The sequence below is a fragment of the Mustela lutreola genome, chromosome 10 (assembly GCF_030435805.1).
Source record: "Mustela lutreola isolate mMusLut2 chromosome 10, mMusLut2.pri, whole genome shotgun sequence".
In the NCBI taxonomy this organism is placed as follows: Eukaryota; Metazoa; Chordata; class Mammalia; order Carnivora; family Mustelidae; genus Mustela; species Mustela lutreola.
The window spans coordinates 23,811,526-23,824,899 of record NC_081299.1 but is presented as its reverse complement, the minus strand read 5'-3'; the positions used below and the strand labels follow the sequence as shown (position 1 = coordinate 23,824,899).

At 42.5% G+C, this 13,374-nt stretch overlaps 1 protein-coding gene across 2 annotated transcripts in view; it reads right to left on the bottom strand.

Moving 5' to 3' along the window:
- KHDRBS1 (KH RNA binding domain containing, signal transduction associated 1) overlaps positions 1 to 13,374 on the bottom strand; it is a 42,134-nt gene that overhangs the window by 13,292 nt on the left and 15,468 nt on the right. The window contains exons 2-9 of one of the 2 annotated variants that reach the window (XR_009345041.1): positions 12,865 to 12,989; positions 11,928 to 12,044; positions 9,839 to 9,985; positions 7,034 to 7,167; positions 5,871 to 6,072; positions 5,278 to 5,345; positions 4,055 to 4,113; positions 1,399 to 1,591 (exon numbers count right to left, since the gene is read on the bottom strand). Coding sequence is in view for 1 of the 2 variants with exons in the window: in XM_059135517.1 (XP_058991500.1) it covers positions 1,494 to 1,591; positions 4,055 to 4,113; positions 5,278 to 5,345; positions 5,871 to 6,072; positions 7,034 to 7,167; positions 9,839 to 9,985; positions 11,928 to 12,044; positions 12,865 to 12,989 (950 nt within the window). In the remaining variant the exon portion in view is untranslated. Of the gene's footprint in view, positions 1 to 241; positions 1,592 to 4,054; positions 4,114 to 5,277; positions 5,346 to 5,870; positions 6,073 to 7,033; positions 7,168 to 9,838; positions 9,986 to 11,927; positions 12,045 to 12,864; positions 12,990 to 13,374 lie in introns of those variants that run through there. The other variant, XM_059135517.1, reaches the window with a different exon arrangement.

Below are 13,374 nucleotides of genomic sequence, written 5' to 3'. Positions count from 1 at the left end.
GGATGGGATAAAACTGCTGTCAAAACAACTTCCAGGGGGTGAAAAAGCTTTGATTATTTTTAAACTAAAACTTAACAACTCGATAAACTTTTTTTTTGGTAAACTTAAAATCAAATCCCCCCCACCACTTTTAAGAATATCTCCAACTTTTAACAAGCCCATTAACTTTAGAGTTAATTTAAGTTTATTTGAAAGAGAAAACTATTTTATTGTCCACCCAAAAAAATGACAATTCATCACATTTACTTTGATTAAAAAAGGACTAAACTTTATTGACAAACTGCTGCAGACATTTTGACATAAGTTTAAGCTACCTATTTAGGCAGACTTACACATGTAGCATTTAATCTTCCAAGAACAAAATGGGAGGACGGTACAAATCCAATTAGGACTTTAACTTATGTACAAAGTGGATTTTGATTCCTTTTTCATTCAGCTGCAGTGTCCCTTTTTATATCATGCTAGTGTTGAGACATACTTGACTAACTACCTTGGAAACAGTTCAATATTGACAACCGTCACTTAAAAAAATCGTCAGCTTTTGGTTCCAGTGTCCAAGTGAGCTTTTCATGGAGTGCAGAACCTCAGATGGACAAAACACTTTGTCTTTTTAAATACTGAAATTTTAAATTATTAGTGCTATCACTGAAAGATTTTTCATGGCTAAAAAGCTCTGCATCAAATTCAATCCAGGTGGCTAGCCCCTCTCCCCAAATTCACCTCTTCAAAACCTGCTCCCCACTAAGTATCTCTCAACACTGTATGTCTGGGGCTAGATTTCAAAACCCACATAATGAAAAAGTCAGTTTTACAAACCTAATTTTGTTGTTGTTGTTGTTTTAAATCAATTAACGTTAAAAATTGCATCAACTATTTAATTCATGAGGATCTTTCATATTAAAATTTAACCTTAAGATTCAACCGCCATGTGCTTTTAAAGGAAACATTTTTAGAGACGTCTGAGCTCACTTTTACATGGTGGCACCTACTGCCGTTAACGTTGTGATTTTAAATCTTAAACAGCCCTGAATTTTGAAATGTAGCCTAGTTTGGGATTCTGCAACTACAACTTTACGGGATGCCTCAAATCAAAACTAAGAGAAAGTTAACAAGCCTTAAACTTCAGAACCTTTAAGCAAGCAATGTCACTTTTGAAACTAACAGGTTTGTGGTTTTTTTTTTTTACTCAACTTTTTTTTTATTATAAAAGGTACATTTCTGTTTATATTTAAACAACAAAGAAAAAAGCATCTACACACTTAAAAAATTAATTCGATATTCCTAAATCTATTTTAACTCATTTTAAAATACTACATACAGAAGCCAGAATGCAGAGTTAAGAATGGAGTAAGGTGGGGAGAAGAAGGGGACCACGAAGAAAAACACTTAGACAATTACTTGTCTGTTGTGGGTAAAGCAACAGGAATCCTGGGAGATACAAGAAATCAGTAACAACTTTGCTCATAACTGATATTTTCCCCTCATGTTTGTTTTTAATAACGTCCATATGGGTGCTCTCTGTATGCTCCCTTCACCGGCCTAGCTGGAGGGGCCTTCAGCGACGGCCTGGTCCCATTCCAGTCGTCTTGGCCTGCGGGGAAAGCAAAAACAGTTTATAAACCACACGCCATGGGCATTATGGGAGGAGCAAGAATAGGTCATCTGGTAAAGATCACCAAAGACACCACTTTGTTTCCAGTGTCTTGCCACATCCCAGTGGGTCCTTGCTTTTTGCTCTGCTTGGCCCTCCTGAACAACTTCATTTCCAAGCTGCAGGGCAACTCTGAGCAGACAGACAGAATGAAAAGGCTCAGAAAAGGCCTTGGAGTCATCTTTAGCAAGTATGTTCTCCACAGGCAATATAATCTTCTCCTCCAGCCCCCAAATCTGGATAAACCCAACACCTTGCTTGAGACAGTGAGGAAATGAATCTCAGTACGTCTGCAATGCCCTTTTTCCTGTTCCCAATGGAATTGGGCAAAGAAAGCCTATGGAACCTTTAGGAAATCAAAATGGAAGCAGGTGGCTCCCTTTCCAACAGCAAGTCAGGTTTCCCTGTTGAGAAGTATCCTCTCTGGGAGAAGCAAGCAAGGGCCGCATTTCATGAGGCCTCTCCATCAGCAGAGCTGGTCCACTGCTCTGGTGTAGGGAAGCAGGACGTGTTTATAGCACTGATACGGAGAATTCACTGTTTCCTTTCTCATGCAATAGTCCAGAGAGGCCAGACAACATGGTTGACAGCCCCAAATAACTTTCTTTTGTTACAGGGAAAAGCCTGAAAGAGATGGTCGCTTACTTCTACAGCTGACCTCTTATGAAAAGGAGCTGCATGTATGAGCTTATTCTCCCACTCGCCCTCACAGGCTACCCATGCCAGTTCATCCCCAACGCGTTTCCCCAGCTGCCTGCATTCACAAATCTGAGCCTCCATCACTGTAAGTCTAAAACCTCTACATGGACCTCAAGTCCCAGAGACCCTATCTAAGCTTATTTTTACCCTTAGTATAATAGGTACAGCCATTACTTTCCAAATGGCTTCTGGTACTAACAAGACAGTTTATTTTTTTGTAATTCTGTTTATAAAGGCCAAAATCATAACAGATTAAGTGTGGCAACATCACACCAGGAGCAGTAGAGGCAGCCTGCCTCTTTCAGTGCAGTCTCTTCTCAAGCAAAACAGAAATGTAATTCAGTCAAACACACACAGAGGCAGCATTGTGCTGCCTCACCGATGGGAGGGAAATACCCTGGGGCAATCCCACTGCCCTTCTTCTAAACAGTGGCCTACGAGAGCTGAGCAGTGTTACTGATGGCAACTGTCCAGCACCATTTAGCTAGAATTGGTAAAACGGTTTCCCTAGGCAAGCAGCTGACTGGCTACTACAGACTGCGCAGACAAGTTAGGCTCAGATTGTATGCGGGAGCTCTAAGGAACTAGGGGTAAGGGGAGACTGTTAACTAGTGTCTTAAGATGAATTGTCAATTGCTGAGCCCCTGGCCAAGGACTCTGGAATTCCCAAGGTATGCTGAAAATACCTTGCATTTAAAAAGCGGCTCTCTCTGCACCCACACGGAACTCCCTCTGGGGCCCATTAACACGGGGCCATAATTGGCACTCGAAGACTCTTGAGCAATGTGTTTTCAACTAAACAGACAGTTCGGTCCTGCTGCCATTCCAGCCTCTATAGCTCTCTTGGGATCAAGGACTGAGCTGAGATGTCTCCAAGCCAGGAAGGAGCTTGTGCCAGTACTGCCCTGAAGTGGCCCCTACTGCCTGAGATCTGAGATGACAGGCAGGATGCTTGTACCCAACCTGCTTTTGCCTAGCTACCTGCCATCTGGTTAGTTCCCTTTCCGCTAACATTTCCTCTACATTGAGATTCTTTTCAGTGAGATCCAAAATTCTTCCTCAGAATGAAGTGGGGTGGGGTACATGGGTGGCTCAGTCGGTTAAGCATCTGCCTTCAGCTCAGGTCATGATCCTGGGGCTCTGGGATTGAGCCCTGCGTTGGGATTCCTGCTCAGTGAGAAGTCTGCTTCTCCCTCTCCCTCTGTTGCTCCCCCTGCTTGTGCTCTCTTACTCTCTCTCTCTCAAAATAAGTAAACAGAATCTTAAAGAAAAAAAATGTAGTGGGGCTGGAAAATAAAACTGTATATGATGTAGTTCTCAGTATCTACCCATGTGGCCTAGGCACCAGCAGCAAGGGCCCTGCAACATGACCTAGGCCTGGCAATCTCCCCTGGTCTAAAGGAGAAAAGGATCAACATCAGCTTAGAAGTCTGGTACTCCAACCAGGCCTAGCTGGACCTGAGCCCTAGTCTAAGACATCTGCTTAGCCTTCTAAGGGTAACCCCATCTCACCTTAAGAGCTCCTCTTTCTACGGGACATCACACAATTGCAATAAAAACGGGATGGCTACTGTCCTATCAACATCTCAGCTTTCTAAAGGTTCCTCTTTCGGTGTGTGACTGGCAGCCCCCAGTAATCCAGTCACTAGCATTCCCGCAGACACTTACTTGCACACTCTGCCCAACATGGAAATAAAGACATACCATAAGCTTCGTAAGAATCCTGAACCTCCCCATGTCCATAGTCATAATATTCTGAGTCCCTGAAAGCCAAAGACAAGAGTGTTAGAGAGCTACAGAGTAACTCTACTTCCATTTCCCCTTCTTCCCACATTTCAGGCATTTTACTACATGTGTAGGGCAGGAAAATGCTCATTTTGCCCCATCTCCAAACCAGAAAATATTTCCAAAACAGGTATGTGCTATGTACTTAAAACAAAACAAAACAAAACAAAACAAAAAATTACAACCATTGCAAAGAAAAATGGATACCACGTAATTTAAAGTGAAAAAGCACAATCCAAAACTGACTATCTTAATCACAGTGTACATACTCACACACACACACAAATTTATAGGGCTCTGTGGAAGAGAGCAAACAAACATACTGTTCTGTCCCCTCTGTACAATTATGAAATACTTTTTTAATCAATCACAGATAAAATACATATACACAAAAATGTTATTTAAGAGTGCAGAAAATAACCTAAGTTATGGTAGTAGGATTCTAGCTTCCTTTTATTTATTTAAAAAAAAATTTTTTTTTTTTTAAGATTTTATTTATTTGACAGAGAGAAATCACAAGTAGACGGAGAGGCAGGCAGAGAGAGAGAGAGGGAAGCAGGCTCCCTGCTGAGCAGAAAGCCCGATGCAGGACTTGATCCCAGGACCCTGAGATCATGACCTGAGCGGAAGGCAGCGGCTTAACCCACTGAGCCACCCAGGTGCCTTTAATGTGGCAATAATACATCCAAACAATTTAAAGGCATTTCCCCTTCATTTCCATGTGGTCACAGCTCAGGAAATTTTCACGTTATTCCCAGATTCTATACTATAAATTCAGATACACAAGGTGCCTGGGTGACTCGGTTGAGTGACTGCTTTCAGCTCATGTCATGATCCTGGAGTCACAGGAACGGGTCCTGGCCTGGGCTCCCTGCTCAGCAGGGGGTCACCCCCTCTGACCTTCCCCCCTCATGCTTGCTCTCTCTCGAATAAATAAAACCTTTTAATAAATAAATAAATTCAGATTCACAGTTCCCTAAGCTTACAGATCTGCATGCCTTATAGATGTGGAAAGGAAAGTAGATACCCCCCAAAGGGGAGCCTCACTGCTCTGCAGATGTGTGCTACCTAAATCTCTCCATTATTCCAACTCCCTCCATCCACCCCAGGACACGAAACAGTACTTCTCTTGCCTGACTTACCCTTGGCTCTGGCTGTAATAGCCTTCGTAGCCTTCATAACTCTGTTCTGCATATGTGTCATCATACCCCTACAACAAATAAAATGAAAAAGAAAGGCAAAATCACACAGAATGGGGAAGGTAATTACATCCCATGGGAGGATGGTAGGCTTCTAGATTAACAGAATGCAGAATTTTCCCCCAAAATTAACACCCACTGGTAAAGAGTTGACAGAGAAATTTTTTTTTAAAGAAAAAAATGAAACAAAAAGGAACCATCAACCAAACCAAACCACCCTCCAAATTGTGGGCAGGAAACAAGGAAAAGTTGAACTTGAGCATTATCAGCAGTACTAGTGAAAAGACTCCTTACTAAAACACTGTATATTTGTCAAGGCACAGCCTATTTCCTATTTCATCTATTCACATGTAGTAAACTATGCTTAAAATGGAAAAATCTTCTCATAGTTTAACATTCACTGCAAAAGAAGAGACCAGACTCCAGATCTTACAGGCAGTCCTTGCTACCTACACCAAGGGCCAATGCCCTATCATTCAACTTCCTTTGGCAGCCTTCTAGGTATCGGGAAATGGCACACTGCTCAAACTTCTTACATATTCTTCATAGGTTTCTGGTGCAGGGGGCGGAGGCAAAGGTATCCTCTGGATGCCTGCTGTCCGTGCTCTGGGTGCTGGAGCACCCCTCACTGTAGGTGGGGGCGGCACTCCACGAGTTACCGTGGCACCTCTGGTGATGGCTCCTCTCACAGGTGTACCACGTACCAAAGCCCCCCGAGGTGGTCCAACACCACGGCCTCTGTAAGAAGAAAACATGTTTTTGTTTTTAAGATCTTATTTATTTGGGGCGCCTGGGTGGCTCAGTGGGTTAAAGCCTCTGCCTTCGGCTCGGGTCATGATCCCAGGGTCCTGGGATCAAGCCTTGCATCGGGCTTTCTGCTCAGCAGGAAGCCTGCTTCCTCCTCTCTTTCTGCCTGCCTCTCTGCCTCCTTGTGATTTCTGTATGTCAAATGAATAAATAAATCTTTAAAAAAAAAAATCTTATTTATTTATTTGACACAGAGAGAGAGATCACAAGCAGGCAGAGAGGCAGGCAGAGAGAGAAGGGGAAGCAGGCTCCCCGCCAAGCAGAAAGCCCAATGCAGGGCTCGATCCCAGGACCCCAAGATTACGACCTGAGCTGAAGGCAGAGGCTTTACCCCACTCAGCCACCCAGGTACCCCAGAAAACGTATTTTAAATGGAGATTTTAATACATAGATAATACTTTCATGTTCAGATTTGTTTGCAAATTCTGGAGCCAGACAGATCCCACAATGCCTTAAGCAGACCATTATTAAAACAGAGAAAAAACAAATGAACAAACAAACAAAATCTCCCAAAAAACCAAAGAGGTGGGTAAAGGACCCATACTGGAGACTTCCCAGGTTCCCAAGTGGACCTGTAGATGTTTCATCAGTGTACTACTTTGGAAAGTCTGAACATTCCATAAAGTCAGTCACAAAAGGTAAACTTCTCACTTCTAAAGCCAGAGACCATTCTAAACTGCTAGAACTATCCAAAATTAAAAGACCAACAAAAGTTTCAACAGGACTGCTGCACTTGGCTATGGCCAAAGGACCTAAGATCTACTTAATTCCACTCTTGCTGGTACAAATCCTGAGGCCCCTTCTAAGACGGAAGAAAGAGCACCACTAAGAGAGAAACGGTACTGGCCAAACTTACATCCTGTTTCTAGTTGTTTCCATTATTTTTTTTTACCTGGGAACAGGTGGAGGAGGAGGTGCAGCTCCTCGGCCTCTCACTGGCACCCCACGTCCGCGAGAGGGCTCCGGTACTCCATTCAAGTAGGAAAGCTCTAAAAATTGCTCCTGGCAGATATCATCCATCATATCCTGCAAATGAAAGATAAAAGGATTACTGGGCCACATCTCTACCTTCTGTTGAGAAGCTGTCCAGCCCACATAAGCCTTGGATACTAAGACCAGCTCTGAACGCTCAGACGAAGTCTCAGGTCATGCATTTTCTGAAGTCAAACGGCACCCTACCTGTCACCTCTTCGAGGAAAGTCCTGATGGCAGACCCCTCATTATTCAGCTGAAGCTTTTCATAATTAGTCCCTACCTGGCTCTCCATATCACTTCCATCCACTCTCCACGGATAAACTCCTTTCAAGCCATGCAGAACCACCTGTAGTTCAGAACCTAGCATACTTAGACACCCATTCTTGCAAATAGCTTCCTTTTCCTAGAATAGTAAAAGCTGCTACCGTTAATTAAGCTCTATGCACTGGGTACTTTATAATAAGCTCACTATAGGTTTTGCAGTTTAATCTTCAAGGTTACCCTGAAGTAAGTAAGCAGGTCGTCCCATTTTACAGCTGGGAAACGGAATCAGGGCATATAAAGCCACCAGCCTAAGGACAGACAGCTAGTAAGTAGCAGACTTGATGTGAATTCAGAATTACCTGTCTCCAAAATCTAGGCTTTGAATCATCTGACTACACTGCCTTTTTTGTCTACCTGAGAGACTAATGCACTCTTAGAAGACTTAATCTAAAATATTACTTCTTTTGAAAACCTTTCTTTGATGCCACCCCCACTCCCTCCTCTTTTTCCACAGCACTGTGAAATTTTCTCAGACCCAAGCACTTACCACATCATTCTAGAATTGTCTTTCTCACTAGATTGTGAGAAAGGAGCCATTTTTGTAACTTCAGACCCAAGCAGAGTATTAGGCACCTACCAGATACTTAACAAATGTTTGGGATGAACAAGGAACCTGAGGCTCAGAAAAGTGAAATAATAACTTGTCCAAGATGACGCAGATAAAGGTCCCAGTCCAGTGCTCTTCCTACTGTACCAGGAAGCCTCTCTGGTACAGTTAATGGTTCTAAGGGGAAAACGGAGGCTCTGGTCATGGATGCAAAAATAGGCTCACTTTCTTTTTCTTCACAAGAGGGAAGAATTGAGTCAAATGCCATTTGCAAATCTTTTCACATATTTCCTGATGAGAGCCATTCAGTTTTAATACTCCATGCTTTTTTATATATCCCAGGTGGACAGAGCTTCAAGAATAGAAGATTCTAGTCACCACAGAGATGCCCCCCTCCCCAACTCTTCACCTCCTCCTACCTTGCACATTACTGCTGCTTGAGACCCACCCTGGAGAATCAAGTGACCAGTGACGGCCGATTTGCCTGGATTCTTCCAAATGCTATACCAACACCAAAGACACCCTGATACGCCTGGCAGACATATTTTTCAAAGATCCACTTACATGAAAGCCTCGTAAAGCTATGCCTTTTGAGAAATACGCTGAAACTAAGGATAAAGAGGAGATACGCATTCCCTTACAGCCCTTCAGACACTGGAGGCTCAGGGTGCTTCAAAAGAACACCTCAAAAAGAGCAAAAAGAACTCCCTCAAGGGAAAATTTACCAGCTCCGAGGTCTTCTCTAGGAGATTTTAAATTGGCTGTTTCATGTTTGAACATTCTAACGAAGACGAAGTACTTGGAAGCAAAGCAGCTGCCGAGACATCCGAGACAGTGTTGGAATTCTTAGAGCTCAGCATTATAGGTACACACTGCCTATAAATTTTTGCTCTACCGATTCTCACATCCTCTGACAACCACATTTAGTTCCAAGTCCTCATTCTGCATTACACAAGAAAGCCAACAACTGTATCTCACCTCCTCTTAGTTTTAGTGACGAAAACAGGAAGCTTACTCGACTCTCGTGAAGAGTATTTCCCATGCTTCCCAAGGTTCCAGATTCATGCCTGGTTATTAAATATTCAACTGTAGTATGCTAACTCTGGCAACTAGTAAGTCTTACTGAGCAAAAATCACACCATTTTCTACTTATTCAAAGAATGGACCTTCTGAACAGGTGGTAATAAGCAAGACTTAAGGTAACCTGGGCTGTCCCAACTCTTCGTGGGCCTCCGTTATACTCTGAAAGAAACTGCACACCTATTTGTTTAATGTCCTCAACAGTCAAGCCTATAACAATCACACCTCTTTCAAATCAAACCCTATGTAAGAAATTCCTTCAGGAGAGACAGCCCTGAATACACCCTAGTCAAAATTTGATCTATCAAGATTGGAAGCTAGAAGCTTCTTGCTGCTGTCTTCTACACTCTCCAGAGTCTAGAACATAAACCCCTGAGTACAGGGGGTTTACAACCATCTTAGCCATTTTCCTATCATAACTTCCTAGTTCCACACTAGTACCAACACACTTAGCTCAGTCAAGACTCTGTTAAATCTTTCTTAACCAGACGTTCAGATGCCAGACACACTGTGGACCTAAGATACTAAAACAGATCCTGGTATATAACTAAAAACATATTAGATAAGGAGGGGTAGAGTAGCTTTGAGGTACAGTGCTTTGAGGACTAGGTAAAAGTAACACACTACCTCAGAAAAATGAACATAAATACGGAATTTGGTAGGCAATTTCATGCTACGCAGAGATCGTGATTAAGAACCCCTGCCTCATTAGCAACAGCACAAGATCCCAGTTCTCTCTTGCTCAGTGATATAGGATGTGGATTTCCTTACTGGTACTAGGAACTTCTTGACTTCCTCCATAGCATGGGCCATGAGAGCATAAGCTTCACATGGGGGTCCAAAGACTTCAATGAAGACATGCAGATCCATATTCAAGTGGGCGTATTTGGGGTCTCCACCTTTGCGCAGCTCTTCCTCCTATGGAAAAATGCAGAAAGACATCGTATCACATGGAATGGGAGAAAATGACACTTGCGTCCAGTGTAAAGAGACACCAAGAAATAACCTAAACATCTCAGAAAAACAGTAAAGTGTAAGAAAGCAAAACAAGATCTAGAGAATAGTAATTCACGCAACCTGCTAAACCTGTAATCAGTCTGCTACTAAAAGTTAACCACTGTCTTGATTTCCTGATGTATTCACTGCAGCTCTTATTAGAAGGTATAAAAGAGAGAAACGTAATTCCAGTCTTCACTCAGATATCAGCTGTGTGCCAAGCATGCGTGCATTCACTCATTGCCAAGCATTTGCTTTTCAATCCCAGCTAGTGCTGTTAAGTACCAGCTCTTCTTCTTTTACTTCAAATAAATAAATAAATAAGCAAACAAGCTTATTTATTTGTTTAAATAAATAAGCAAGCAAGCTTATTTATTTACGGGGAGCAATGAGAAGGGGAGAGTGAATCTTAACAGGCTCCATGCATAGTGAGGAGCCCGAAGCAGGCCTGACCTCACAAACCCTGAGATCATGACCTAAAGAGAAACCAAGAGTTCAATGCTTAACTGACTGAGCCACAGAGGTATCTCTAAACTTTTAAACTTAATTAGTTAATTATTTTTCAAAAAACGATTTTATTTATTAATTTGAGAGAAAGACAGAGAGAGCACAAGCAGGGGAGAGGCAGAGGGAGAAGCAGACTCCCTGCTGAGCTGGGTGCCTGACGTGGGACTCCATCCCAAGAACTGGAGATCATGACCTGAGCTGAATGCAGATGCTTAACCATCTGTGCCACCCAGGCGCCCCACTTTTTAACTTATTAAGTGACCTCTACCCCCCACTGTGGGGCTTAAACTCACAGCCCCGAGATCAAGAGTCACATGCTCTCCTGACCGAATCAGCCAGGTGGCCCAGCACCAGCTCTTCTTATTTGCTTATATGGTCTGGGAGTTCTAGGGGAGGAAAAAAGTCAGGATAGAGTGAAGAAAATCCCATGTAAGTCTCAGTAGGTAAAATAACATACTTCAGCCCTAAGTGTATCCATCCATCTAGTGAGAAAAGTGAGTGGATAAAAGAAAGGGCTCTGAGAAAACAGTGTTCTAAGTTTTCAGGCTGTATCTGATATGCCACATCTAAAAAGCTGACCCTAGAAGGCTAAGACTAATCTATTTGGACAGGAATTTTTTTTTTTTTTTTTAAAGATTTTATTTATTTATTTGACAGAGAGAGATCACAAGTAGGCAGAGAGGCAGGCAGAGAGAGAGGAGGAAGCAGGCTCCCTGCTGAGCAGAGAGCCCGATGCGGGACTTGATCCCAGGACCCTGAGATCATGACCTGAGCCGAAGGCAGCGGCTTAACCCACTGAGCCACCCAGGCGCCCCAGGAATTTTTTTGATACATCTGAAGAACACAAAGCCCATGGGGCTATGACATGGAAAAAAATCAGCTTGAGGTTCTGTTGTCAGGATTACTGATGGTTCCTTCTGAAGTACTTTCTTTTAGTGTTCTTTCACATTCCAGCTGGCTATTAAAAAACTCAGACAACTAATCCTCAGACTCACCTGCACTCACAACATTATTGCTCTCACTTTTCTATGTTACTGGCAAGAGAATACGCTGTTCACATTTTAGTGTCTTCAGTCTGGATAAGTTTTAGTATATCCAGCTCCCCTTCTAAGTTTTCATAGATAAGCTTACAAAATTGAAAGTTGCTACTACTGCTTCCATCACTCGCAGTCAAATGTCAGGAAAGAAAGAATCACCAGGGCTCTTTTCTAGGGTTGCCAAACAAGTATAATCTCTCTACACAATCTCTATAATCTATAATCTCTCATACACAAACTGAAGAGATTCACATTCTATACATTTACAAGCACTGGCTTCCAGAAGGCACTGTCTTCTTGCCTCATGGGTATGAGCTTACCTTGGCTTTGTCTCTCATTGAGCCCTTGCCCAGCACAGAGATCTTTGCACCAGTCTCTTCTTGCAGTCTTTTGATTGTATTCCCTTGTGGCCCGAGGATCTTCCCCACAAAATTGAACTGACAGAAAATAAAAATGGATTTCTTATACACATTTCTGTAAAACATTGCCACATTTATTACCTCATTTGATCTTCAACAACCCTATAAAATAGGGGTCCTATTACCATCTCCATTTTACTGAAGGATATGCTGAGGATAGACTGAAAAGAAGTCAACAGTCTAAGCTTATACAACTAGACAATAGCAGTTCCTAGACTTGAACTTGGGTTTCCTGATGTAGTCTGGTGCTCTTTTCAAACTATCACACTATAACCATTAGTACTTCAACACTCGTAAACATTTTTAAGGCAACGACCTCAGAAAAGACAAACGGTATTCTTCTGTAGTGCCTGTTTGGTGAATCAAATAGAACTAATTTCTCTTCTTTAAAAAAAGGAGAAGAGGAGAAGAAAAACGAGAAGGCATTTATTTAAAATTAAAACACGGAATAAGAAATAAAACTAACTTCATCTAGTCAAGAATTTGTATCACATTTCCTGTATTTAGATTTTGTGTCCATCTTCACGCCCCCATATCTATCTTTTGACAGAGAGCAACTCTTCAATTGGTGTGTGTGTGTGAACTTGGAGCCTGAACAAACATTTGAGAAACTCTTTTTGGTAATAAAAAGTTGATTATATTTCCTTCCTAGCAATAGGTACACTGTTAGTTATGGAAACAGATGTTTTAATTGCCAGAAACAAGTACTCCAACTATGGGAGGGAAGCTTCACAGGCTCAAGGACCTGATGCATCAGAATTTCCAGAAGTCTTTATTTCAACCCATAGCTCTCACACCTACAGAGACAACGAAGTGAATGAGGCACGTTATAGCTTACCTTGGGATACTGCTTGACGGGTATCAGTACCCGCTCCTTCAGCTTCATGTTCTTATGAGAAAATAAATCCAGGTAATTCTCCTCATCATCCTTTTTTGAATCTCCTTTCTGAATCTTCTCAATTTCTGAATAAGACAAACACAATGAACTAGTTTATTCTGGTAACTAGACGCAAATTTCTGAGTCTGCATAAAGCAGTAAGAGAGTGTAAGACCGAATAGTTCAGATGTATGGAGTTGACTAGGAAACCCAAAAGCTGCTTCTCATGAACACAGTTTGCTCTTCCATTCCCACCTGAAGCCTCTACATCAAAGCCATTCAAATGTTTCTCAAGAATAAGTGAATTTAGGGGTGCCTAGGTGGCTCAGTGGGTTAAAGCCTCTGCTTTCGGCTCAGGTCATGGTCCCAGGGTCCTGGGATCGAGCCCCGCATCGGGCTCTCTGTTCCACGGACAGCCTGCTTCCTCCTCTCTCACTGCCTGCCTCTTTGCCTACCTGTGATCTCTGTCTG